This window comes from Bombina bombina, chromosome 5, assembly GCF_027579735.1.
Source record: "Bombina bombina isolate aBomBom1 chromosome 5, aBomBom1.pri, whole genome shotgun sequence".
NCBI lineage: Eukaryota > Metazoa > Chordata > Amphibia > Anura > Bombinatoridae > Bombina > Bombina bombina.
In genome coordinates, this window is record NC_069503.1 from 220,526,589 (window position 1) to 220,554,418 (window position 27,830).

A 27,830-nucleotide genomic window follows, 5' to 3' on the forward strand; every position below is an offset into this window, starting at 1 on the left:
TCATTGTAGGACCATATTTTCTTTTGGCCGCTAAAAAAGGACACTAGGTAACTGCTCAAGATATCTATATCTCTTTACGTCTCTGAAGTAACAAAGCCATGAAAATGTGGCTTAAAATGTCAGGTTCAATTGTTTATAGGAAATTTATTTTGTATGCTGATCTTTTACAGTGCAGTGTTTGGGTGCTTTAGTATACATTTAGAAAAAAAATCACTTTAATGTTGATATAATCCGTAGAGTTGGGTGGGAGGGGGCAAGAGCAGGGCAGACTATGACCAAGAATAGGTCTGGGCATTTCAAGGCAGAGTGGCAACTGCCCACCACCTTAGACCCTTTTGCTATATAACTGTTCCCTAAAACTGACAACTATAATGTACTCGTTTGATTTGCAAACACATTTAAAGTTTGTAGTACCCGTCTGTCACTGTATTTTGTAAATTAGTTGTCATTCAATAGTAAAAAAATAAATGTAATAAAGAATAGAAGCTATTACAGTTCACATTTACATAAAGAATAATCACTTATTGCTCATCAGCTGAGCATTTTCCATCACACATAAACTGCATGATCAGAGAGAAATTACACACGGACCAACATACAAGCACACCCTAGACATCCACAATCGCACAAAAACCGGACCCCACAGACATCAAGAGGAGATGTTTTCTCTGTTACTTTTACCCCCCTTTGGTAAGTCCATGCCAGAGAATTACTTTTTTTTTTTTTTTTTTGCACTATTTGTATCGATTTTAAAACCAGAGCAGTCAAGAGATACACCCCTTGAAATCCCTCTTGAAAATATTCACTTGGTCCTCTTTGCCTTGGCCGGTCAGAGGATATAAATAAGCTCCACTAACATACATCTTGTAAAACCTCTGCTTTGTGTTATTTAGTTTGATGTGGCCATTTAGGGACAGAAATAATGGAATCTGCATGGTGCTCTCCAGTCTCTCTTGAATAGTTGAAAAGCACAATTTTCAGAATTAAATTGCAGAAAAAGGGAACAAAAAATGATTAGACTAAATTTCAGTTTTTTTTTTACTGTGCATCATTAAACATTTTTAGAAGCAATTCAGGTTTAAGTTTAAGAACCTTATAGGTTGTGTATACGTTATTTATAATTGTACTTTTTATAGGTGAATGGTGTAGATTTAACTGGGAAAACTCAAGAGGAAGTAGTTTCGTTATTAAGAAGCACAAAGATGGGAGGGTCTGTGAATCTGCTGGTCTTACGTCAAGATGATGAGTTCCATCCGAGAGAGTTGGTACGTAAAACAGTAACAAAGTGTTAAATATTCTTTTGAGGAATAAGAAAAAACAAATGATATAATGTTGGACATTTTAAGTGGATATTCAAGTTTTACTGAAGAAAATAAATAAGACAAATTGATTGTATTTTACTATTTAGTTACGAAGAAAAAGATTTGATATGGAATGTTTCTTTATTACTTTAAAAGTATTATAATAGTGTACAATGTAGTGAAAGCCCAAAATAAAAACATATATCTTAGTGCAAAGTCAAAATGCATAAATAATGTATGCAATATTGTTTTGTTACTTTATTTTTTTTTTAATTAAGCCAGTTATTAGTAAATACATTTTAAGTTTGATGTTCCTTTAAATATGTAGGCTATAGAGCTACCCAAACCCTGAAATACCACCTTCTCAGGTGCGTTTAAGACTTGTTCCCTTCATACTGGCTTGTGTTCTTCTGTCTACTGGACATAATGACCAGTATAGTCCTCGAAGCCTCCAGAGTTTTTCCCAGTCCCACCCATTATTCACTTGGGCCTTCAAGTTGGCCTATTCGGTTGCATGTACACTGTCATTACTTGACTTATGGCTTGTAATATATGCTTCATACTTAAAGGGACAGTCTACACCAGAATGTTTATTTTTTTGAAAGATAGATATTCCCTTTATTACCCATTCCCCAGTTTTGCAAAACCAACAGTTATATTATGTTTTACCTCTGTGATTACCTTGTATTTAAGCACCTGCAGACTGCCCCCTTATCTCAGTGCTTTTGACAGTCATGCAGTTTAGCCAATCAGTGCAGACTCCTAAATAACTCCATGGGAGTGCGCACAATGTTATCTATATGACACACATGAACTAGTACTGTCTAACTGTGGAGAACTTTCAAAATGCTCTGAGCTAAGTTTAGAAATCGGTTTGAGCCTACCTAGGGTTAGCTTTTCAAAAATACCACCAAGGGAACAAAGCAAATTTAATTATAAAAGTCAATTGGAAAGTTGTTTAAAACATCATGCCCTATCTGAATCATGAAAGTTTAATTTTGACTAGACTGTCCCTTTTAAATATGATATATTATAAGGCTGGGTATGTATATACTCATACTTTTTTTTTATTTAACATATTGGGCCATTTTTGCTGCCCTCAGTATTGACTAGAGTAAATTACAGTAAATTTACTGAAATCTCTATCTTGGCTTCCATCCCTTTTTATTACTGTGCATGTATGTATGTATATATAAGTGAATCCATTAAAAATTACAATTCATAAACACACAGTAAAAGTAATTATTCAACATTATATTAGTGCTAGCTTTATGTAACATAATATTGCCGCTGGAATTTTTATTAAAAAAGTGGGTTTTTCAGACCCGCCCTCTGTGCTCTACTGAGCGGGTCTGGTTTTCCCTCTGAGTGCATCTGGGCAGCTGTCTAGTCACAGCCCGGCCCGATCACGCCATTACACTCAATGTAGCTCGCTCCTGCTCTGTCTGACAGCGGGAGCGAGCTACATTGAGTGTAATTACGCAGTCTGAAAATCCCTCTCTTTTTAATAAAAATTCCAGCGGCAATTTAATGTTACATAAACCTAGCACTAATATAATGTTATATAATTCTGCACTATGTGCTCAATTATATAACATTATTTTCTAGGTTTACTGCCCCTTTAAACAGTGCTCCTTTAGCAAAACACATATTCTAAATCAATGTTGTAAACATAGACACAGATTGTGTAAAAAAACAGCAACCATTTTACTTGTTTTCTTGCAAAATGAACACTGTAGCCCCCCTACCCTCAGGGTGACAAGAGAGCTGATATATTGGTAACAAAGTTGCATTCTGTCCACTTCTGAGCATGGGCGAAACAAAATGCTTGTTTCTCTTGCACTCACTAAACCAGCTCATGTTACTCTAGAATATTTATGACTTCAAGCTAGATATGCTCTTCATGTAGAGACCACAGCCCTTGTAGGGTTGTGACAGTAAGTAATGGAGACTTCACAAAAGTTTAAAAAAAAAGAAATGAAAGGAAATTAAAGGTAAAATCCTTTCAAAATGATGGATAATATGTATTGCCCAGTGCTTAGAGTTTTTTGTTACACAGTGAAACAATACATTTTTAAAAAATATATATATATTTCTGTGCCATGACCATATTCTACTTATTTTTTTAAGCCATATCATTACATCTATTAATGGAAGGTCGGTAGAAATTGTTTTGTGTGTGTGCAGAGCCTTTCTGTAAAGCACTTGTTTTAGAGCTTCACAGTGAATCTCTAGATCGGTCTCTCCCAGTTTGTAAGGCTCTTTTTTATTGTTTGTATTCTGTATGTAACTTTAGAAAGTTGTGGGGAAAACTGGTTCTTATTGCCACAAATGGTTCAGCTGATAACTGATATTTTTTTTTTTTAAATAGGTTTTTTATTGAGATTATTGACAAAACAACATCAAGTAAACATGTTACATAAGCATTCAGAAACATTCTTTTAAACCATGACAATATTTAGGAGTTCAAGACTGTACAATAAGCACATATAGGTAAAGAATATTCATGAGAGAACCCAACATGATATCGCTATATTCCTATGTAACTGGCAAAAACTGAAACCTCATTTTCTACTTTTTAGTATTTCCCTCTCTTGATATAAGGAGCCACTTTTTGGCTCTTGTCGCCTATAATGATGTCTAGAGGGAGTAGGGTGATAAGAATAGTCTCTCTTGGACATATGTCTAATCAGAATAACATTGTCAATTGATTTAAAGAAGATATTTAGGGCGCGGAACAGTAAGGGTTGTTGTGAAGTAAAGACATATGGTGCTATTGGGAAAGAACTATGATAGAGATGCGGCATAGAAAAGAGAAGCCGCGTAGTTAGTTCTCCTGTAAAAGGAGGTTCTTTATGGTGGTGGGGGGGGGGAGGGAGGAGGTGATAATGATAGTAAGCTAAATGAAATGAGACTTTAGGGCTTAGAGATTTGTTGCGAATAAAAAGGAGGGTAGGCGAGTATATATAATAGATAACAGGTGCTTAGTGTACTGAGTAGACTGGCTTCAGTATTGCAGGGCAGCATAGACATGTATACATTCATAGAAACATATAGACTACTGGATGTATATCAAAATTACAACTCACATCGAAAGTCAACACTACTAAACAGGTATTGGATCTATGGAAATATATCTATTATTTAATACTATGTGCCAGGCCTACAATATATGCTGAGTGAAAGCTTTATAAAGGATAGATCTTCAAATAATAATTCTGCATCATACAGTTACAAGCCACAGCCTAAGATAAGCCAATGTTAATATGTAAAGGTGACCAACTCAGTGAATAAGGAATCCCTGATTTGACAAAGCTATATGTATATGTCAATAGCAACTAAATCCTTTACTATCAGGCTAAAATGCCTTCCTGGTAAGAGAGAAATAAAAACAACTCCACTATGAGAAGTGTAGCTATTAGTTAGACATTACAGTAAAAGTAGGGAGTATGGTTTATTCACAATCTTTGAAGTGTTATACCCTGCCGTCCAAACATGGGCCCTATGTCTAAACAGCAGGCAAAACAATTATATGTATGGGTGTATAATTATCAAAGGATTGTACATTTCTAAAGAATATAAAATAAACCACCTTGCTTCCTGGTTTAAGATAAAACAGTATATGATAGTGATTGCCTATTCAGTCGGGCAGAACTATGCTCACCTTAAAAAACTATCCCAACGGTTTTGTGTACAATAGGTCAAAAAATAGGTGGCGCAAGTGAATGCTGTTCTGACTAATAATGGTGTAAAATGTATTTCAGATTCCTTGTGTGTCTGATAATGTTCTCACCTTACATAGGCTGTATTGAAATTTCAAGTGTAAATGGTGTGGGTTTCATGTCCCTTTAACCCCTGCAAAGGAGCATGACTAAAAATCCCTAAATAGAACACTATTTCCCACTTGCATTGGGCTTTCCAGCTACGTTTTCAACAAAGCTAAACTGAGAGCTTCTAAGTATCTTGAGAAAGGCAGAACGCCGAAACGCGTAGAAACCTGATCACTTGAAATTAAGGTGGGTTTCATGTCCCTTTAACCCCTGCAAAGGAGCATGACTAAAAATCCCTAAATAGAACACTATTTCCCACTTGCATTGGGCTTTCCAGCTACGTTTTCAACAAAGCTAAACTGAGAGCTTCTAAGTATCTTGAGAAAGGCAGAACGCCGAAACGCGTAGAAACCTGATCACTTGAAATTAAGAGGTGGGTTTCATGTCCCTTTAACCCCTGCAAAGGAGCATGACTAAAAATCCCTAAATAGAACACTATTTCCCACTTGCATTGGGCTTTCCAGCTACGTTTTCAACAAAGCTAAACTGAGAGCTTCTAAGTATCTTGAGAAAGGCAGAACGCCGAAACGCGTAGAAACCTGATCACTTGAAATTAAGAAGTGAGCCAAAACAACTCAGCTCCAGAGGAGAACTTTGTCAGCTGTGATAACAGCAAGGAGACCGGTGAAAATAAAGACCGAGTCTGGGTTATACACTCACAAAGAAAGAAGCAAGTTGTGACCGGAGCTCATAAGAATACCATCAAGGCCCATTACTGGGTAAACAACGAATCTAAGGAAACAACTACCAACACAGCTGGTAAACGGAGGCTAAGGGACGTAGTACTCCACCGGCTTTTTCTGCACAGCAGAGGGAAGACGTCAACAGTGCACTGTTTTTAAGGAAGGAATCGCTACACCAAGCAAAAAACCGTATGTAAACCTACCTCTGATTAAAAAACAGAGACGCTGAAATCTAAGAAATAACACTGCAGCTACATATTACTGGCTACATTTTGCCACACTTGTTTCAATATACATTGGCTCAAATATATTTTTGACGGAAGGATAACCACCCCATGTTTTGCCAGAACATTTAAGCAATAAGGAACTGTATAATATGTGCTTAACCCTTATACATCTGTGAAGTGTATATATATACGCTAGTTTAACGGATACCAGACATATGGTTCTTATACTCACATATGCATTTATATATGTTTTTTGATAGTCATACGCTTAGAGGTACACGAGTCTCCTCTGTTTATTTTTTGGTTTTATCTTCTGAGTACACCTGCTTGCTTATATTATCTTAATTTGAGTTTTTATAGTTTTTTGTTTATGTAGAACACCGGTGTTTTTAATATTGTACTATCATATTTTATATTTTACCAAATGTTTTAAATTGTTTCCTGGTTTAAGGCAACCAAGCTGCAAATGAACTACATATATATGGGTTTTGGCAAACAAGCATAACTAAACAAGAAACTGGCAAGGTGTAAAAATGTCTCTCTGCAGGGGCTTAGTTAGAAGAGCATGCTCTAACCAACACCGGACTTGTGAGACTGTAATATTCTTCTCTGCAGCGCTGTTCTTCTCTACAGCGTAAATATCAAAGATGAAATGGCTCTAAAGTTAATAGATATCAAAAGTGAGGTCCACTTAGAACTTATTTAAGTGAAGAGACTATATTTGCAGAAAAGCTCTGCAAACTGTGTCAAACCTAACCAGAAAACAAACTGGTGAAAAACAAGATAGTCAGTATCTTCATAATGCATTAAGTCCACGTAGGTATAAGGTGATCTGTCATGGAGCTAGAGCTGGGTTCCCGTGCAGTGCGGGTCTTCTAATTGTTTCTGGAGCCCCAAAAATGCCTGGTGTGGATTCTGAAGCAATGATCAAACTAACCAATGCCTGTCTGATCAATCGAACCCCACCTGTGAAAGAGTAGCTTCCCAGTAGGCAAGGGGCCCAGTACTCCCATGTTCATGGCCTCAGTACTGTCAGAGAGAGTCCCCCATGTATAGCTTGCTGGCGGCAGCCGCTTGCCGTTTGAGCACCAAGGATGGCCTGCAGTTAACTTGGTGAGTACAGTCATGCTAAGTTCCTCACCTGCAGTGTTGAGCGCAAGGGGTATTCTCTCCGCATGGCCGCCGGCTGCAATCACTGTGTGTCCCGCAGCTGTGGGTGAGTTCGGAATTGAGGTGCGATCTGTATCAATGTGTAGCTTTGCAGGCTGATCAGGGCAACCTACCGACTCAACCTCCATAATAATGCCCGCCTCATAGTCAGCTCGATCACTGCAGCAGCCTGTAGTAAGGTCGCCATATTGGGGAAGTGCAGGAGGGGAACACAGGGGCCTAGGGGTAGGCGACTCCGCATGGTCACCTTGGTCCAGGGTATTATGATCGGCCACCAAGTTAGGAGTGATATGTGCAAACGAGCCTGTCCCAGAATAGCACTCCACTAGAGTCGCTTCCATCTTCGCAAAATGTTCATGTAGGAGATGCTTCACGGCTAGTTCCCAGGCTTTGAGGGCCTTCATCTTGCTCAAATCTTTGAAGAGGTGCTCGTAGTCAGAGGCATCCATTGACACACCACTTGGGACTGCGGTGACAGAGGGAGCAGAAAAACCCTTTGTGGGATAAAAAATTATTATTTTAAAGGCAAATAGATAGTTTAAAGTTAGTTAAAGCCAGGAGCTGCACTCAAGAGCGTCTGTCTCCCTCAGTAGTTGGCTCCTCCCCCCCCCCTCAGCTGATAACTGATATTTAATTCTTAGCATTATATATTTTTTGTGGAAAGTGTAAAGATATAGAAGTAGCAAAGTGAGCTACAATCCATATCATTTGATGCTTTGACCAAAATTCTAGTGCTGATAAAATGACTTCTACAAGCAGCTTTATTATGTAACCAGAAGATAATGGATTTACATTGAATATAATTTAGTTGTGTGCAAGCTGTGATGAGTGATTAGTTGCAACTAGTCATGTCTGTGCTTCCTTATACTGTTTCCTGATATATTGTATGTGCCACCTACAGATGGTGCCAGTGCCTAACCCTTCTTTTACTTTGTTTTGATTTTTATACTTTTGTTTTCTCTTTTTCCAAGATTGTGATTTTTTTTTTAATTAGTTTTCATTTTGATACATACAGTTTACTGAAAGTGTTTATTGTTTAAAATATAAAATTAGAAAAGTATGATTTACCATTTTTCTCATGGTATGAATTGAGAGGTTTTTACATAAGAGTAATTGTCAGTTGTGAAAATACACACATAATAAATTATGCTACAGTAGGCTATAAATGGGTTATAAAAAGGTTGCAGAAATGTTTTGCCTTTTATTGCAATAGATACAGGTTATAGATATTACTAGATTGGCCACTGCAGCTAAGAAACAAGTAAAATTATTTTGTCTAGGCCAAAGTATGAGACTCTTAGTCTAGGATATGTCTACTATACCATTTGCTTTGTCTCACTGGCAAACATCAATTTACCAAGGAGGGGAGGACTAGCAGCTACCAAAAATGTAAATGTTCCATAGTTTTTAACAACGTTAAATAAACCATTGTAGCATGGTATCAAGTCTTTCTGCACATGAAGCCAATTATAGTCAGTTTTGTAGTTGCAAGTGCTATATCAAACCCAGCCACTGGAAGCCAACACAAATATAAAAAATAATTTAAAGTGCCCGTAGTCCAGGCTATGTACTACTTAAACTAATTGCAGATCACAGATTATATTTACTGCTGTAAAAATGAAAGGTTCCGCTAATTTGAAAGTGTAGTTTGATATGAGTGAAAATAAGTTTAGGTTTTTTTAGCCATATATAAAAGGCAGAAAGGCAAAATATCCATTGTCTGCCGCTGGTTTGTGTGTCTGTGAATAAACATGATCTTATAGTGTATTTTGTTTTTTATTTTAGAATTCTGAGCCAAGTCAGGTACCAAACGCAAGAGAATCGGTAAGATATTTTTACTTTACACCCTAGTGAGGAATGTCAAACACTGAACTTTGTGTGCTTTCCAAATGTCTAATTCTCCTAATGTCTAATTTCTCCTAAGCATTCTAAGAAACAATTGCTCCTTTTATTTAATCCTTTTTTAATGTAAACAAAAGATGGAAAAACTCTTGTTTTATATATTGTAAGGGTATATAGACAAGACTATCCAGCAATAGAACGTATAAACAATATGTCCTATATTCTACTTTTCTCAGAACATAATTTAGTTGAGGGTAAAAATAAAAAGACTGCTCTGCATGAAAAATGTTGTATCATTTGCAGGTCATAATTATTTTTAGGTATAAAGGCAACAGACACATTTGACACCATTTAATTGTTGGTGTTGGTAAGTTCCCTGGCAAGTTGAAAGTGGTATGATACCACGAAAAACCATCAAATGCAGGATAAATCTTGAAGCAGACACATAGTGACTTTAAGAGAGCTAAATAATAAAACATATTGAAGTAGTTATTTGATGTCTTTACGGAGCTTTGATTTCATTCAAGATGGAAATCATATGCTATAAATTGTATATCTTTGAAAAACACAATCTAACTTTCCGTTTTCAAGCACAGACTCATGAAATTAAAGGCATGAGCATCTTTTGATGTTTGGATGTTTCCAACATGGACACATCATAACTTGCAAGATATTATGACTAAAGTTTGCTTCATCTTCTTCCTATTTTTTTTTTTTTTTTTGTAGAAATTTTCAGTATCTTGTAAAATGGTTTCCAGGCAAACAAGTGTTCCTGTTAAAATAAAGGGAAATTATACTTTTTCAAATGATCTAGAAAATAAAATTATATTTGGCAATTGATATTTAACATCTGCTGCCAAATTGCATGAAACAATCATGACCAGATGTGACATATTAGCTTAGATAATAGTAATAATGAATTTCAACGTATACGTGCAAATAGGGTTCAATAACAGCATAACAGCTAGCTTGGCATATGGAGAAGATTAAAATTCCTACTTTACAAATCTTGGCAATCGTCAGATTTTAATGTGGTAAAAGACATGCAGCAAACAATATTATTTTATTAAGTTTCTGGAAGTCATTTCACATGGTAATGTCAATTCAAAGGAGCAATGAAATTTTTTTTTAACAAATCAGCAGACTATACACAGTATAGACTTTAAATTGTGTTTCTTTTCTTTTTTTTATTTACAAATTATTTAAAAAAAAAAAATTGTAGTACATGTTACTTTAAATATAATCTGATGTAATTTTCAAAACATAACTCCTGATGTCATCAGTGGTTGATAAAGATACACAAGTTTATATGACTTCATACAGCGTATCTCAGTTTTTTTACTGTGATCATCTTTTACAGTGGGAGGGGCATGGATAGGAATCTCCGCAACAAAGATTTTCCAAAATTTGGGATTCTCCTCCCCCCCCCCCCAATTTCAGTGATTGGATAAAGCTGTTATCATGGGAGAAGATGAATAATACAAATCATATAATATAGAAAAAAAACTAAATTTATGCCAACCTTAGAAAATCATTTCTTTCATGATGGTGAAAGTCCACGAGCCGTAACGTGGAATTAACGTCTAGTCCTACAGGAAGCATAAAAGCCGATGCAACTTTACCATGATTCCATAGTCATATATATGACAAAGAGAAAGGAAAATATAAGGAAAAAATAAGAACGTTGGACAGGAAAAGCAGGGTATAATAAATTTGATAATAGAAGTAAACTGGAAAGTTGTTTAAAATTGTATGTACTACCTAAATCATGAAAGGAAAAAAATTGGGTTTCATGTCCCTTTAAATCTCCTTTGTCCTGATGAAAAAAACAGGTAAGGAGAATAACACGACAGAGCAGAAAGCTCATATACTAGTAAGGCCGAAGAAAAGGCTAAGAGAAAGAGAACTGTTCAAGACAACAGTAGAATATCCAGATCATGCATAGCTTCAAATGCTGAACCTTAAGAACCATTTAAATCCAAGTTAAAGTTGAGAAGCAAGCTTGTTAACTGGTCTTATCCTGACCAAAGCTTGAACAAAGGCTTGAATTTTATTGAGTCTCGAAATCTTCTTGTGATACAAGACTAAAAGGGCATAAATTTGGCCTTAAGAGGACTGGGTGATAAACCCATATCTAGACCACCTGCAAAAATGTAACAATACGACAATTCTGAAAGAGTTCAAAAGGTAATTCATAGACTCACACTAGGAAAGAAAACTTTCCAGAATTAGTTTTTTTGTAACAGACTTTCTCGCCTTAATCAAAGGGACTATCACTTGATATGAAATAAACTCCCTGAGGCCATGCTATCAAATTGAGAGATTTAAGATCTTGATGGAAGAAAGGGACCTTCGAGAGAGAAAGTTCTTCCTGAGAGGAACAAAACACACTGTTTTGGTGGGAAAAGTTATTCCCCTAAGGTCTGCACAGAAGGAAGTTTAGAAACTTCTGAAAATAAGCTCCCAAGCTTCAAAAATTATCCTGATAATCTGAGAGCCTGCTGAGAATGGGGATTAAAGCTATGGTATGTGCCAAAAACCTGTACCCGTAAATTTAAAGAGACAACAGTTCCTCAGTTTTACTGTAAATGTGTATAAGTGCCCAAAAGTTCCTATAACTGAATGTTATGTTATCTAGTATATACAACCTTGTCCCCAGGCCATGTGTGCTTACGTACCAGTCAGCACTCAATCTAATTTGCTTACCAAGGCCAATAGCAGGAGGCTCAAGAATGGATCCAAATGACACCTGAGGCAGGTAAGTGATAAACTCCCAGAAGGTGATTTACTCTCACAACCAGTTGTACTCCTGTTCACCCCTCTGTCCTGTTTCCAGCTTTCTGAAGGGGATAATGGGTCTCACACTGGTCTGAGAACCCCTTTCAGTTGACGTGTAGATCAGCAATTCAAGTTTCACCATCACTCACTCCTTGTTGGAGACACAAAATTGACTAAGGAATCATGCGAAACTGGGAGGGATTAAAGCTCTGTTGTGTGGGTTGTTTTGCTTCTTTACTTTAATTTCTTGTGATGGCTTGTGGACCCTCGGCATCTTATGAAAGAAATAAAAACTGGAAAAGTATTCTTAACTTCTAATTGATGTTAGTTATTTGTTTCCTCTTAAGGGCTAAGGGGTCGATTTATCAAAGGCTTCGCAAGCCTTTCGACCCACTACAGCTGCAGGTTCTCACAAGAGAACCTACATTTTGTATTTAACAAGCAGCGGTCATCAGACCGCTGCTTCTCTAATCTTTTGCAACCTCTAAAGTGGCGAAATTCAATCTCTGCGGTCTAGTCCGATCGGGGAGATTGACAGCTCTTGCCCGCACGTAATTGGCTGTGTGCGGGCAGGGGGCGGAATTGCACGCGAGTTGTAATTAGGTGTCCAATTTAGTTTGACTGCTTCCAATGGCACTTTATACCTCAATATCGGCAGCTGGAGTCTGGCTGCCCAAAATATATTTTCTTTCCATAGAAAGTATTAGAAGCCGTTTAGCAATAACTTATACCAGGTTTCCAATGAAAATGCAAACTGTCGGAGGCACCCAGCTCAACTAGGAGTTAGAGGAAAAATTAGCTTTTAGATACCTATTTCCCATTGAAATTTTAAAACGTGCAAAGTGTTTTAATGTAGAAACAAAATTGTAATATTTATTTTTGTCCCATGTATAGGAATATTTGCACTTATGTTCTAATTGAAATATATGCAAGTACATATCTACAAAATTCAAACTAGACCTATGCCTAGGGCAGCAATACATATTACATATATTCATAGTAAAGTCAAGTGGAACATATAATTATAATAAAAAATAGTATTTGCTTATAGTTTAAAAATATGTGTTATAAATAAGTGTATCTTTGTTTTTGTTTCTCTTTAGAGGTGATCACAGGTAAGGAGCGCAGACATTAAACATACATTTTATAGTGTAAGGTCGGGTTACCATAGCAACTAATTGATTTTCAAGAAATTAGACGTTGGATGGAAGCGTCAACACAACGTTAACTTACACCTACATGAAATGAGCAACTGCACGCAATCCGCAAAATACTTCAATGGAAACCTAGTACTAAAATGGAGCCGTAAACTAAACCAAAGTTAGCATACTCGATACTTTGTTCAAAAGTATATTACTAGAAATTCTGCTTAATTAAATACCTCAGTGTGTTTATTAAAAAGCAGTGATCACCATCTTCCTTACACATGGGGGTTGAAGATAAATATTTTTGAAGCCATAAAGAGTAAAGAATGCATAATATAAATGTTATGCAATTAAAATGCTGGCTTTATTTATTTTTAAAAAAAATTATACAGTCAAAATGAGTGCAGAAATAACTTAAACTGTACTCCGTACTATCTGTCCCTCTGCTCCCTTAATCTTACTTTAGTGTAGTGACTGGCTCCACCCACTTTATGCTTATAACAAAATGCAAACTCGTGTTCTGTGCTAGCAGTGAACTATTATACCAGTATTCACTTTTTACTGCTGCACATGCCCAAGATCTCCTGAGGGTAGACTTGCAGTCTGGATCGCACCTGCATTTCAGGTAATGTGGAGGTGCCGGCTGCAGCGTCGTAAAAAACAAAAAATCAAAACAGGATTTCTAGTGCAGAACACATTGTAGAAAACAAAATTATTTTACAAAAAAACCCTGAAGTTGTATTTAATACTTTCTCTGAACAGCATATACTTTACAATCAATGTAAGTACCGCAACAATGTATGGCTATTACACAATAGAGTCCAGATTTAGCTACGGTTGGCGGGTACCCTCTGCCTGCTGTTCTCACCCCCAGAGGGGAGTTTTGAGGTGTAACCAAACAACATATTTTTAGTTGCACTGTTTCTTGGGGCCATACATTCTTAGTTCGGGCCACAAGTTGGCCATCCCAGTTACAAAGCATGGGAGGTTATGCTGAGAAACCCTTTCCCAGGGGCTTCAGAGAGAGGTAGATTGAACCTCATTAGTTTAGTTTATGAAATATCACTTTCATGTTCTCCTTCTTGGGTGCACACCGGACAACGAAAAAGAAAACATTTCCAATGTGCTTTAAATCGCACATTTAAATAGAAATGCTCCAGTCTGAAGAATGCAATTTGCTGAGCAGTCTTTTTTTTTTTTTTTTAAGATTAAATATTATTTTAAAGAAAAAGCATTCAACATATTTTATCATTCATCAAGTTTTTATTAGAAATTATATACATGAGTGGCTCCATTCAGCTCATTTCGGGTGACCTTTGTGTCAGGAAAATGTGTCAGGAAAATGTGTCAGGAAACATAGAGCAAACCTAATTGCTTCAGATATTAATGAATATGCAAGCAAGGGTGTTCAACTAATGCAAGGTGGATGGATACTTTCTGATAAAGTAAGAGCGCATAGTCATTTTAGAATATAATACTAATATGACACTAATCTTGGTCATCCTGGACAATTCATAATTTAAATAAGTAAATGTCAGAATGGTGAAATATGTGTTTACTTAAAATACCTTCTATATTGTAGACTTGCAGCATTTGAGACAAATTAGTCACATATATACAGCTCACATGCGAATGCTGTTTTTCCACTTTGAATAAAGCTCACACTGCAGCCAGGCTTGCTCAACGGCGGCTTTAAATTGTATGGCATTTTGTATTTATGCATTCTAACAGATATATCTCATATTTAATTTCTTTGGAAGCAAGGCCTGAATTTGAAGTACAGCAACCTATATATGGAGTAACTAGTAGCTATTAGGCACCAGTGCTTACACTGTGTGATGGGTGTATAAGGCAGGTGGAATTGTACATATATACACACAAATACATAATGCTTGCATGGGAACACACTAATACATATTTATTTATATCTGACTATACTTTATATAATAGCAATAGCTTTTGGGCTAGTAGCATGTATGCCCTGATAGTAGTGCTTATGCCAGAAATTTAGGAGGGCAGTGTTGTAGGTGCTTTTTCTTTGAACAGTGTTGTAGGTGCTTTTTCTTTGTTCAGTACCTTGCTAGGTATAGTTCCAGATTATTCCCTGCTGGTGCCTTTTAACGTATTGGTTTTAGTATGTGTAGTACTGGTAATATCAGTATTATACAGTCCTTGTCCTAGACATAGATATATGTTGTGCTAGAAAACCAACAAAACTTCAATAACCGCAGATGAATGTGTTTTTCTATAATGGTAAAGACAGCTGGAATATATGTTCCTTTAGCGGTGTAAGGGTTTAGGTGGACGTACATGGCAACATTAGCATCCCCATTTAAGATAAAATTGTCCGCAAACGATTACAATGGAGCCTTCCAAGATACGTTCCCTTATATATAATTGAGAATATAACAAACACTGAAGAATATAAAAAATAAGGTATCGACTTCAGTTGTGAAAGTGTGAACCCAATACTGAGACCCAAGCAGGTGATAACTAAGAAGATAGTATGATTAATCATTAGGTATATCAGAAATGTTACAATCAACAAGACAAAAGTATGGAAAGCAATAGGTTATGCCATAAACAGAACAAGTAGATTAATGATTACCAAACACTAATGCACAAATGGCTTTGAACACATTTGCTTGTGTTGCATACAGGTCTTGCTGGCACTTTTCTGTGTTTTGATTGAAAAAAGTCAATATATCTGCAGGTGTTGAGCTAGAATCTAATAGCATACAATTTTCTACTGCATTTATCAGTGACAGGTATTTGTTATTATAGGTTTGTATGTGATGTCCGTGATTATCTATCTTTTTTTCCCCCTGGTGTTATGATTGTGTTTGCCTGCTTCACAGAAAGTAGCTTTTTGTTTGTTGGGTCATTCAAGGTCACGTGACTTCATACATTTTGTGTGTGTATATATGTGTGTGTGCATATACACAAACATACACACACACACGTGTGTATGTACGTGTGTTCTCATTATTTCCTTTATCAAATACATTTAAAAATCAGTAACAAGTCTAATATAATTTGGTGTGTACCTAAAAATAAAATAAAAAATTGTAGATTATATATACATATATTGTACATTTATGGGCTCATCGTCAAAGATGCAACGCTACTTTTTCTTCCTCCTACACCTAATATATCACCCGCCCACTATACTAGATCATCGTACTCATGAATCATTTTGACACCCAAAGCGAAGTGTTGGGACACATCACGTTATATACAAAACACAAGATAAATTTAATTGCAAGTATCTAAAACTCTTGTACTTTCCCATAGTATGTAAATGCTATATTGTGTTAACATTTAATAGTTTAAAAACTTAATTTTAAGAGACTTGGTACCTGATCTGTTTAAAATATCAAAATGTCTGTGTTTTTGATAGTTTACTAAAAAGTTTTTTTCCCGTCCTTTAGAAAACAGAGGAGGATGATCTTGTTTTGACTCCTGACGGGACCCGAGAGTTTTTGACATTTGAGATCCCATTGAATGATTCTGGCTCAGCTGGTCTGGGTGTTAGTGTAAAAGGGAACCGCTCAAAAGAAAACCATGCTGACCTTGGTATCTTTGTCAAATCCATTATTAACGGTGGCGCAGCCTCAAAAGTAAGCAAGTATTCTAGGGTCGCTTTGTTTTATGTTAGTCAACCACAGTGCTATGGAACTTTGCGGACCTATACAAATAAATTATGATAACCACATGATGATGTGTTATGTTAGGTGTTTGCATCAAAACTTTTTCTTATATTTTATAAAAACTAATACAAAATCCTTTAATTGGGTTTTGGTAATTATGCAATTTTTATTATTAGAATATTCTCAAAATGTAATTGCAAGGTGATAATTGATAACTATACTACAGTCAGACACCCTTAAAGAGTAAAAATGAAGCATATTTTTTTTAAAATCAAACTATTCTTGTTTTTGTCCTTTTTTTTAAAAAAAAATTATATATATATATATATATATATATATATACACATATATACATACACACACACACACACACACACACAGATACATAGAGAGAAGAGCACTCACAGGAACGAACAACCAGCTCAATACCATTGTTAGCCTGTTCTATGGCGATTTATATATCTATCTATATATCTATCTATCTATATATATGTGTGTATGTATATATATATATATATATATATTTATACACAGTATCTCACAAAAGTGAGTACACCCCTCACATTTTTGTAAATATTTTATTATATCTTAGTAGTGATTGTACAGCCTGTACAAAAGTGTAAATTTGCTGTTCCCTCAAAATAACTCAACACACGGCCATTAATGTCTAAACTGTTGGCAACAAAAGTGAGTACACCCCTAAGTGGAAATATCAAAATCGGGCCCAATTAGCCATTTTTCCTCCCCGGTGTCATGTGACTCCTTAGTGTTACAAGGTCTCAGGTGTGAATGGGGAGCAGGTGTGTTAAATTTGGTGTTATCGCGCCCAAACTCTCTCATACTGGTCACTGGAAGTTCAACATGGCACCCCATGGCAAAGAACTCTCAGGATTTGAAAAAAAGAATTGTTGCTTTACATAAAGATGGCCTAGGTTATAAGAAGATTGCCAAGACCCTGAAACTGAGCTGCAGCACGGTGAGCAAGACCATACATACATTTCACAGGACAGGTTCCACTCAGAACAGGCCTCACCATGGTCGACCAAAGAAGTTGAGTGCACATGCTCAGTGTCATATCCAGAGGTTGTCTTTGGGAAATAGCCATATGAGTGCTGCCAGCATTGCTGCAGAGGTTGAAGGGGTGGGGGCTCAGCCTGTCGGTGCTCAGACCATACGCCGCACACTGCATCAAATTGGTCTGCATGTCTGTCGTCCCAGAAGGAAGCCTCTTGTAAAGATGATGCACAAGAAAGCCTGCAAACAGTTTGCTGAAGACAAGCAGACTAAGGACATGGATTACTGGAACCATGTCCTGTGGTCCAATGCGACCAAGACAAACTTACTTGGTTCAGATGGTGTCAAGCGTGTGTGGCGGCAACCAGGTGAAGAGTACAAAGACAAGTGTGTCTTGCCAACAGTCAAGCATGGTGGTGGGAGTTTCATGGTCTAGGCCTGCATGAGTGCTGCCGGCACTGGGGAGCTACAGTTAATTGAGGGAACCATGAATGCCAACATGTACTGTGACATACTGAAGCAGAGCATGATCCCCCTCCCTTCGGAGACTGGGCCACAGGGCAGTATTCCAACATAACAACCCCAAACACACCTCCAAGAAGACCACTGCCTTGCTAAAGAAGCTGGGGGTAAAGGTGATGGACTGGCCAAGCATGTCTCCAGACCTAAACTCTATTGAGCATCTGTAGGGCATCCTCAAACGGAAGGTGGGGAAGCGCAAAGTCTCTAACATCCACCAGCTCCGTGATGTCATGGAGGAGTGGAAGAGGACTCCAGTGGCAACCTGTGAAGCTCTGGTGAACTCCATGCCCAAGAGGGTTAAGGCAGTGCTGGAAAATAATGGTGGCCACTCAAAAGGGTTAAGGCAGTGCTGGAAAATAATGGTGGCCACTCAAAATATTGACACTTTGGCCCAATTTGGACATTTCCACTTAGGGGTGTACTCACTTTTGTTGCCAACGGTTTAGACATTAATGGCTGTGTGTTGAGTTATTTTGAGGGGACAGCAAATTTTCACTGTTATACAGGCTGTACACTCACGACTTTACATTGCTATTTAGCACTTTCACTCTCGCACAAACACCGCCAGAAGTAAACTTTTAACACGCAAGGGTTAGTGTGCGTGTTGAAAATAAAATGTTTGTGTGCAAGCAAAAGCCAATGTGTGCTAACTTCAGGACTTCAGATATCGCGACCATGTTAACTTCTCCCCATAGATTTCAATATAGGGCGCAAACTGAGGAAAAAAACCTTATTAGTGTTTACATCAGTGTAAATGTATGTTTATGTATTGTGTTTGGTGCAACATTGTATTTAACCCTTACCCTTTACGTGAGGTCTTCAGTCAACCTAACCCGACAGTCGCGTTTACTTTTACCTAGTTATATGCACACAAGCCTCAATATTTTTATATTGTGCGTGCTAGCGTTAGCGCACCACTTGTAATCTAGCCCATGCTGTTGTATTTTCATGGGTATTTTTTGTATTTTTTTTAATTAATCATGATTATTGTAGGTGTTTTGTTGCAGAAATTTTCTATATTTTTTAAATTTATATTTTTAACTCTAAGGATGGGAGGCTCAGGGTTAATGATCAGCTGGTAGCGGTCAACGGAGAGTCACTTTTGGGCAAAACTAACCAAGATGCCATGGAAACTCTGCGCAAATCTATGTCAACTGAAGGGAATAAAAGAGGAATGATACAGTTAATTGTTGCACGACGGATCAAGCTCAATGAGGTAATATGTCTTAGCAGCATGTAAAAATGTAATATTTTAAAAATATGATCAAAAAATGCCTTAAGTCAGGATTTTATGTAGTTAGTGTGTTGCATCTAGACAAAGAAAAATGCTTGTGTTTAAATTTAAACCAGATATATAGAAGCAGGTATAATAGCTCTATTTTTGTTCAGTCACTCATGTCCTACACTTCAGTATCCCCCCCCCCAAGTGTTTTAAGTAGAAGGGAGAAATCACCCACTGTGAAAAAGAAGGGTGAAGCTTTGATTGAAAGTTCTATTATCTAAACCAGTGATTTTTAACCTTTTTTTGCCGTGGCACCCTTTTTTACATTAAAAAATCCCGTGGCACACCACCATCCCAAAATTTAAAAAAAAATCACACATTGTAGCCTAATACAGCATATATATATATACACATACACACAAACACACACATACTGTATGCATTGTGCTGTTATGCCATGCCTCCTACAAACTACCCCTGCACTGGGAGTAAAAAACAAGCAAAGTTTAAAAAATATGTCACACTGTTGTCAGTCTGCAGTGGCACACCTGAGGATCTCTCATGGCACACTAGTGTGCCACGGCACACTGGTTGAAAAACACTGATCTAAACCATGATGTCAGAACCCTCTGTGGTATCAGCCACTTCAGCTGAGGAAGACCACAAATTTGTACTAAAGGTAAAACAATTTAAATGAATCATGTGCTTTCATTCAAGAATAAACTTTCTTCATTTTGAGTTACTCATTACATAAACTTGCCTATATACTTTTTACATATTTTGTAATAAAAATGGAGTTTTGGAGTGGCACAGGTTTTTAATCTATAGATCAGTTACAATTTTAAAATATTTTGCCAACTGCTTCCTAAAACATTTTCTTCTTCGTAAAACTTCTATTTTGTTTTATTTCCTGGGAATGCCAAGACATTTATTGTAATAAAATAGTGAGACCTCTATTCATATCTATGAGAGAGAATATTTCATTCCGTTCTCTCTGGTATATTTCAGCGTTTTAGGTAGCTTTAATATTTTTAACTGGAACAGCTTTTGCTCCTGCTAGGATTTGGGGCTTATTTCAAAAGTAAAAAATGCTGCTCAATTCATATCTTTAAACTATTTTTTATTTATTTTTTAATTTGGAGAAAAAAAATGACTTCCCATGAACTGATATTGTTAAACTCTCCATTCAGAAACATCAGTCAATCACCATCAATATTGAACCATTTAACAGTTGTGTTTTACCTTCACTAACACAATTTAAAATTATTAGAGAGAACCTTCTTTACTTTAGTTTCATGTTTGCTTCTATGTGCAAAAAAAACAGATTTACGGTTATTTGTTTGTTATTCTGGAAGTTAAACTCATTTAATTTATAAATACCAAATTCATACTCAAAATCTTGCAACAGCTGTGTTCAGACACCCTGGTTGTGGATCACTGCGTTTAAAGGGACATGAAACCCTACATTTTTCTTTCATGATTCAGAAACAGAATACAGTTGTAAACAAATTTCATATGTACTTCTATTATTTAATTTGCTTCATTATTCAGATATCCTTTATTGAAGAAATAGCAATGCACATGGGTGATCCAATCACACGAGGCATCTATGTGCAGCCACCAATCAGCAGCTACTGAGCCTTTTTAGATATGCTTTTTAACAAAGGATGTCAAGGGTATGAAGCAAAGTAGATGATTAGACGTAAATTGGAAAGTTGTGTAAAATAGCTGCTCTTTCTAAACCATGAAAGAAAAATATGTGGGTTTCATGTCCCTGTAAATACATTTTGGTTCAGCGCTGCAGAATCTGTTGGTGCTCTACAAATAATTTTAATTTAAAGGGATACTAAACCCAAATTTCAGATAGTGCATGCAATTTTAAGCAACTTTCTAATTTTCTCCTATTATCAAATTTTCTTCATTCTCTTGTTATCATTATTTTAAAAAGCCGGAAAGTAATCTTTGGAGCCGACCCATTTTTGGTTCAGAACCTGGGTAGCATTTGCTGATTGGTGGCTACATTTAGGCCGGCTGCAAAGATTACATTTCTGCATTTTCAAATAAAGATATCAAGATAATGAAGACAATTTGCTAATAGGAGTAAATTAGAAAGTTGCTTAAAATTGCACGCTCTAGCTGAATCATGAAAGAAAAAAGCATTGGGTTTAGTATCCCTTTAAGCATATATTTTAAAAGAGGGCAGTTGGATGTGTATTTGCCTTTTATAATTAATTGGAAAAAAGATGGAAGATTTTTAGCCATGTCTACTATTTGCTGTCGAAATGAGTCAGATGTCAATGTGACAAAAGCATATTCATGTTTACCTGTATTCAATAACATTCTCATATGTGCATTGATTACTGCAGCAGAGCGCACGATGCATGTTCTGCATTGACATTAGTTTCAATGTGTCTTATCCTTTACAGTCCCATAAGATTTATTTGCACTTGGGCCTACGTACAGGCAGTCCTGCAAGAGCGTGATGGACTACATTTTTAATTGGGTAATTTGCCATTACATTACACAGTGCGAAAAGAGAGGTTTACAAATGGCATCTATTAGAAAACTAATTTGATAAAAGATTCAACATAGGAAGGCTATTTCCTTTACTTTTAATTGTGACCATGTTTTCTATTAATATTTCTGTCTGGTTTAAATGGATTATTTCTATAAAAGTAAATAGATTCATTTCTTGCAAGTAGAAAAGAAAAAGAAAACTGAAGGACATGTAAATTGTTCAGAATAAAAAAAAAGGCAATTCCGACCTTTATTTTTCCTTAATGTAAACAAATTCTCTTTAACCCAAATAATTGTAGTCAGGCATTATTTTTTATTTTATTTTCTCTGTGGGGCGATGGAGGCCAAATCATTGACAGCTGAGGAAGAAAGCTCTGAGGTTGTAATTCCGTTAATAAATAAATATATATATAGTTTATTTAAAAATGTTGGAACAAGAATTGGTTAACAAATGCTTGAAGGGACATAATGAAGATTTTATTTTAGCTCAGCCTAGTAAAATTCTCAAAGGGTCAGTACATCTGTTGCGCACTATGCTTCTAGTAATTCATAATAGACCTGACGTTCTTCAAAGTCAGCAGTTAAAGCGGATTCGATAAATCAGGTGCAGGGAGTGATGTCACCACAGAAGTCATCAATTACCTATCCGAAAAACTTCAAATGTTCTGCTTTCTTTTTGTAAATAATGTGATCAGCGTATATAAAAACATATTATTTTTTTGTATGTATTTTCACTTAAACACATGGCAACAACTTTAAAAAGGAAACCCCTGAGAGATGTTTCTCCCCTATACTATAAAATAACATTAAATATGCTGAGTATGTTAAAAACATTTTCACTTTTATAGTCCATTCAATCTCTTTTTTCTTCATAAATGGAGAGAGTCCACAGCTGCATTCATTACTTTTGGGAAATAAGAACCTGGCCACCAGGAGGAGGCAGAGACACCCCAGCCAAAGACTTAAATACTCCTCCCACTCCCCTCATCCCCCAGTCATTCAAGACTTAAATACTCTTCCCACTCCCCTCATCCCACTCCCCTCATCCCCCAGTCATTCAAGACTTAAATACTCCTCCCACTCCCCTCATCCCCCAGTCATTCAAGACTTAAATACTCCTCCCACTCCCCTCATCCCCCAATCATTCTTTGCCTTTCGTCCCAGGAGGTTGGCAGAGAAGTGTCAGAAGTTTGTCTCTTATGGAGGGTAGTACTCTTCGACATGGGACGGGAGTTTTAAGTAATCCTTTCAGTCTCTGTGAGGGCCTGGATGAAAGTTAGAGTTCAGAGATGCAGGGAGAGTCTTTCTGCGAAATCATCCTGACTCATATTAACATCTCCACAAGCAATCTGCGTTGTCTAACTTCGCTTCGCTGCCTGGCGGAAGCATTGCTACTATTCGTCCCACTTGAAGGGCCGTGTTCCTGTTCCACGGTGTAGATTCCGGTAAGAGTTTCATTTTACTTCATCAGAATGTACTGTAAGTTATTTGCTTTCTGTAAGGTGCTATCTTGCGGGACTTAAGTATATAATATAGGGCCTCAGTGAGGCTCCTTTGGTATCTTGGAATCGAGGGTTAATATCTCCCGAGGGGGATTATTGAACAGGTTTTTTTTTTTAAATCATGTTTATGTGATTCAATCTGCTTATGTGTAGTGTTAAAGGGACACTGAACCCACATTTTTTCTTTCGGGATTCAGATAGAGCATGCAATTTTAAGCAACTTTTAAATTTACTCTGATTATCAATTTTTCTTTGTTCTTTTGCTATCTTTATTTGAAAAGGCTTTTTTTTTGGTTTAGGACTCTAGATAGCACTTTTTTTATTGGTTGATGAATTTATCCACCAATTGGCAAGAAAAACCCAGATTGTTCACCAAAAATGGGCCAGCATCTAAACTTACATTCTTGCATTTCAAATAAAGATACCAAGAGAATGAAGAAAATGTGATAATAGGAGTAAATTAGAAAGTTTCTTAAAATTCCATGCTCTATCTAAATCCCGAAAAAAAAAAAAAAATTGGGTTCAGTGTCCCTTTAACTGGGCTCTTGGCTTAGAACATAAAGGCCTTTGGAAGTGACGCAACCTTATATTTGGGCGCACTTTTTTTGGACTATACGGTTCACCTTGTGACTGGATGTTTTTACGTTCTGGTCTTCCATTTCCGCATTCCTGACTTTGTGGCGACTGAAAAATTCTGGTCTACTAGTGTCTGGTTCCTAGGAGGTGGTGAGTACCCCAGCCATTGTGGGTGTCAGGTGCCGTTCAGATTTTTCTTAAGTCCATATTATTATATTCTCTATCGAGTTATGGAGGATTCTGATGCTGAGACAGTTCAAATTTCAGATTCTTCGTCTTGTGAAGAATGCAAATTGGCCCCGGTGACACAGGTCAATCAGTTATGTTAGATATGCCGTATTAGAGCGCCTTGGGCTTGGGGAATCAAAGGTCCTCTGAGCCATCCGCTTTGGGGGTTCTGTCCTCCGCAAGGCTAGTTCCCTACCGCTCCCTACTACTACACATGCGGGTAGCCCAGATTATGTATATCCCTCTTGGCTCCCCCCCCCCCCCCCCCCCCCCCCCCGGAGATTGCAGCTCGTTTTCACTTTCACATATTTTTGGCGATTATGCATCTGCAAAGCCCAGACGTTTATTTGAGTTTGTGCTCATGCCCTATTGTCCCGGGTCTCCCGACCTTGGGTGGGCCTCTACAGTTCCCTGCGGGTGTAGCTTTCTCTGAGTGTTGTGCTTTTCGTATAGCGCGCCTTCGTGTTTTACTCAGACACGTTTTTGAATTGTTAGAGGAACCTATTCTTAACGGATACGGAAATCCGCAATATTCTACTTTGAATGACTCACCTCATTAGACAAGAGGGGATGACGTAATCTCCTGATTGTCGGTTATTGAGATCCTTCGTGTTTTTTTTTTTTTTTTTTTGGAAGATCAGAGTTCCGTTTGGCTGGTCCTGCGGGTATGCCTGTTTCTTCTTCGGCGTTTACCTTCGGGTTACCTTATATTTTCTTTTATCCGGTTAGAATCACTTTTATTTTTGATTATGTTTCCTTCGGGAACTTTCTCTGGGATCGATTCTCGCTGTTTACTTCTGCACAAGTTTAAGGGACATGCTTGTCCTATGTTTTGTCTGTTATTCTCTTCCCCTCTGAGGGAGGATTTAGGCAGCTGTTTGACAGTTATGACCCTGGCTGCAGGCTGGTCCTGCTTGGGTTCAGATCGTCTTTCTCGTGGCTTGTTCAGACACGTGGCGTCTGTTCTGCCTGGCTGGTCCGGTTGAGGCTCACTTTATTATTTGTGTTTTCTTGTTTTATTTTACAAGTTTCAGCTAAGCATTCTAAAGAGGATTTGTGGGTCGGTGCGGCTGAAAGGATTGTTTCAGTCCTTATTTAGCCTATAAGCTGGTTGACTGGGTCAGCGGTGTTCCGCTACGTCACTCCTTTTTGCTTCCGATTCTCTCAGGACCTAGAGTATTCTTCCTTATGTGGGAGGATTGGGGGTTTAGCTCCTCCTTACCGCTGGTTTAGGGTGGTTTGGCCTTTCTGAGGCTCTAGGAATTGTCCTTTTGGACTTGTTCTTTCCGTGGTTCTCTTGTTCAGTGAGACCATTTGGACTTTGTCCGTTTCCCCATGTGGGTTAGGTCTCCTTATTGGGGCCCTGGGTTTCCCTTCGGGAGATGGTTGTTCTCTTCTTTGAGACCCTTTGGATTTTTTCTATTCCTCCATGTGGGTGGGTCTCCTTTGGGGACCTGGTTTTCCCTTCAAGAGAGTTTCCTTTGGGCTCTGCTTAGGGTTTTCCCCGGAATTGGGGATGTTCTGCATCTTTGTTTTCATGTGCTCCTCTGTCTCGTATGGAGGTGATGTGGAGACTAGCCTTTGCTCGAGTGACCTTGTCCTTAAGGTATTCCCTTGCTTTGGACGTCTTGTGGCAGTTCGAACGCCTATGGGCTCTAGAGTCTTGATTCAAGATGCCTTAGCTCCTTTGGAGCGTTGGTCTTCGGCATATGTTGGTCTCTTCTTTGGGTCGGGACTTGCGAGGTGTTCTTGTTCTCCGGGTTCTTCTGGATATTACATTGATATCTCCCTGTGGGTCTGTTTTTTTATATCAGACTGAGTTTCTGGGATATTGTTTGTTTTAAACAATTGGGGGCTCGGACTTGTCATCGCCCTAGTTCTTCCGGTTGCTGAGGCTTTTGCTCAGTGTTTTCCCTTGTGGATCCCGTTGCGGGTTGCTACCGGTGTTTTCAGGATCTAGGGTAGGTTTGGGGTTCTCCTGTTCCAGGGAACTTTGGCTATGACCTTTTGGTCTGGCTAGTAGATCTGGTCACGGTTGGCCAGATTTCCTGAGTGCCGCTGCTCATTGGGCTTGCCTACCCCCTAAGAAAAAAGGGGGCCATTAAAGACAGAGCACCTGCCCACGGTTTCCCTTGGATGGTTTGCTGAAGGTGCCTGATGGCTACGTGGTTCTGCAGGCGAAGGGTTCACTGGGTAATCGCTGCAGCCTTTGCACCTGTCTGTGTGCCAACAGGCTAATTGCTAAGGGGATTCCTTCCAAGTTCGTCTGCATTGGAGATTGATCTCTTGTTCAGCCTGTGGCCTTGTGTCTCGTGGGCAGGTGCTCTGTCTTTAATGGCCCCCCTTTTTTCTTAGGGGGGGCTTGTTCTCCTACAGAGGTGGCCTTGTTTTAGGACTTCTCCTAGATTCAGGGGATGGAACAGAGGGTTAACCTATTTTGGAGAGAGGCAAGCTCTCTGGGTTGTTCTGTTCTATCTGGAGTCTTGCTGTTGAGATGGGCCTTTTGCTAGATTTTTCTGAGTCTTCAGCCTTGTCGACTGTCTTTAAGGAGTTTTGTGTGGGTCCCCGAGCTCTGTTAGAATGGCTGAGGCCATTTTTTCTTTCCGCTCTTTTGTAAACAGGTGTAGGGGTTCTTCTGTTTCCCTGTTTTCAGACCTGCTGGCCCGGCTGCGAGGTAGGTTCTTAGATTTGTTGTTCATTTCGGAAACAATCTCCAGTGGCACAGACAGAGAAAACTGCTTTCTGAACCTGGAGTCCTGGGTTCAATACCAGGCAGTGCCTAGCAAGGGAGTCACCAGCGGTGTCCCGCCGTGCTGTTTGCAACAAAAAAAAGAGGGTGTAGTGGGCCTTGTTGAGGTTCTGTGCTTCTCCTCTTTTGAGACCTATGGGTCGGTCTGGCGGCTTGGATTGCCTAGAGCAGTGCTTTCCAAACTGTGTGTCATGACAGTGTGTCGGCGGCAGTGTGTAGGTGTATCCCCTGCTTCAGCAAAAAAAAAAAAAAAAAAAAATTGGGGGGGGTTTCCCACTTTCTGCCTGCCTGTTACGCATATCACATGGTTGACATGTGATTGATACCTAGTGGGTCACAGATCATCTTAACCTATTGGCGCTGCTCAGTGGGAATTGAAACTATTCCCATTGGTGGCACATTGGCTCCTGACTGCACATGCAGTCTCCTCAATCGGCTCGTTACTGCATGTGTAGTCAGTGAGTGGGACAGCAGTGTGTTTGCAGCGCGGGCAGTAGTCATTCGGACTCGCAGAGTTCTGAGGGCAGCAGCTTAAAAAGCTGAGCTGAAGTCAGTGTTGATTTTTTTGCAGCTAGCTCCCAGTAGTGCATTGCTGCTCCTGCTCTTGATATATGGATAGGAAGTGGAAGCTTAAAAATGCTTGATGATGAACTGCGAGTATCTTTATCTAATATTCCACCAAATATTCAGAAACTGTGTTCATCCCATCATCCTCATACATTCCATTAAAATAGTAAGTAGCTATTGGTGTTTAAACTTTTTTTTTAATTCTTGCACATACTTACATACTGTTGCTTGTAAATACATTTGGTTATTATATCATTTATGTATGTGTCCATATCTCTTAAAAAAAAGTTAGTGTAACCTCCTGTTT

At 38.0% G+C, this 27,830-nt stretch overlaps 1 protein-coding gene across 5 annotated transcripts in view; it reads left to right on the plus strand.

Moving 5' to 3' along the window:
* Window positions 1-27,830, plus strand: part of PARD3 (par-3 family cell polarity regulator) — a 1,150,653-nt gene that overhangs the window by 651,718 nt on the left and 471,105 nt on the right. For all 5 annotated transcript variants that reach the window (XM_053713848.1, XM_053713850.1, XM_053713851.1 and 2 more), the window contains exons 11-14: window positions 1,137-1,265; window positions 8,997-9,035; window positions 16,408-16,596; window positions 19,211-19,378. In XM_053713848.1, the coding sequence (XP_053569823.1) occupies window positions 1,137-1,265; window positions 8,997-9,035; window positions 16,408-16,596; window positions 19,211-19,378 (525 nt within the window). The remainder of the gene's footprint in view (window positions 1-1,136; window positions 1,266-8,996; window positions 9,036-16,407; window positions 16,597-19,210; window positions 19,379-27,830) is intronic.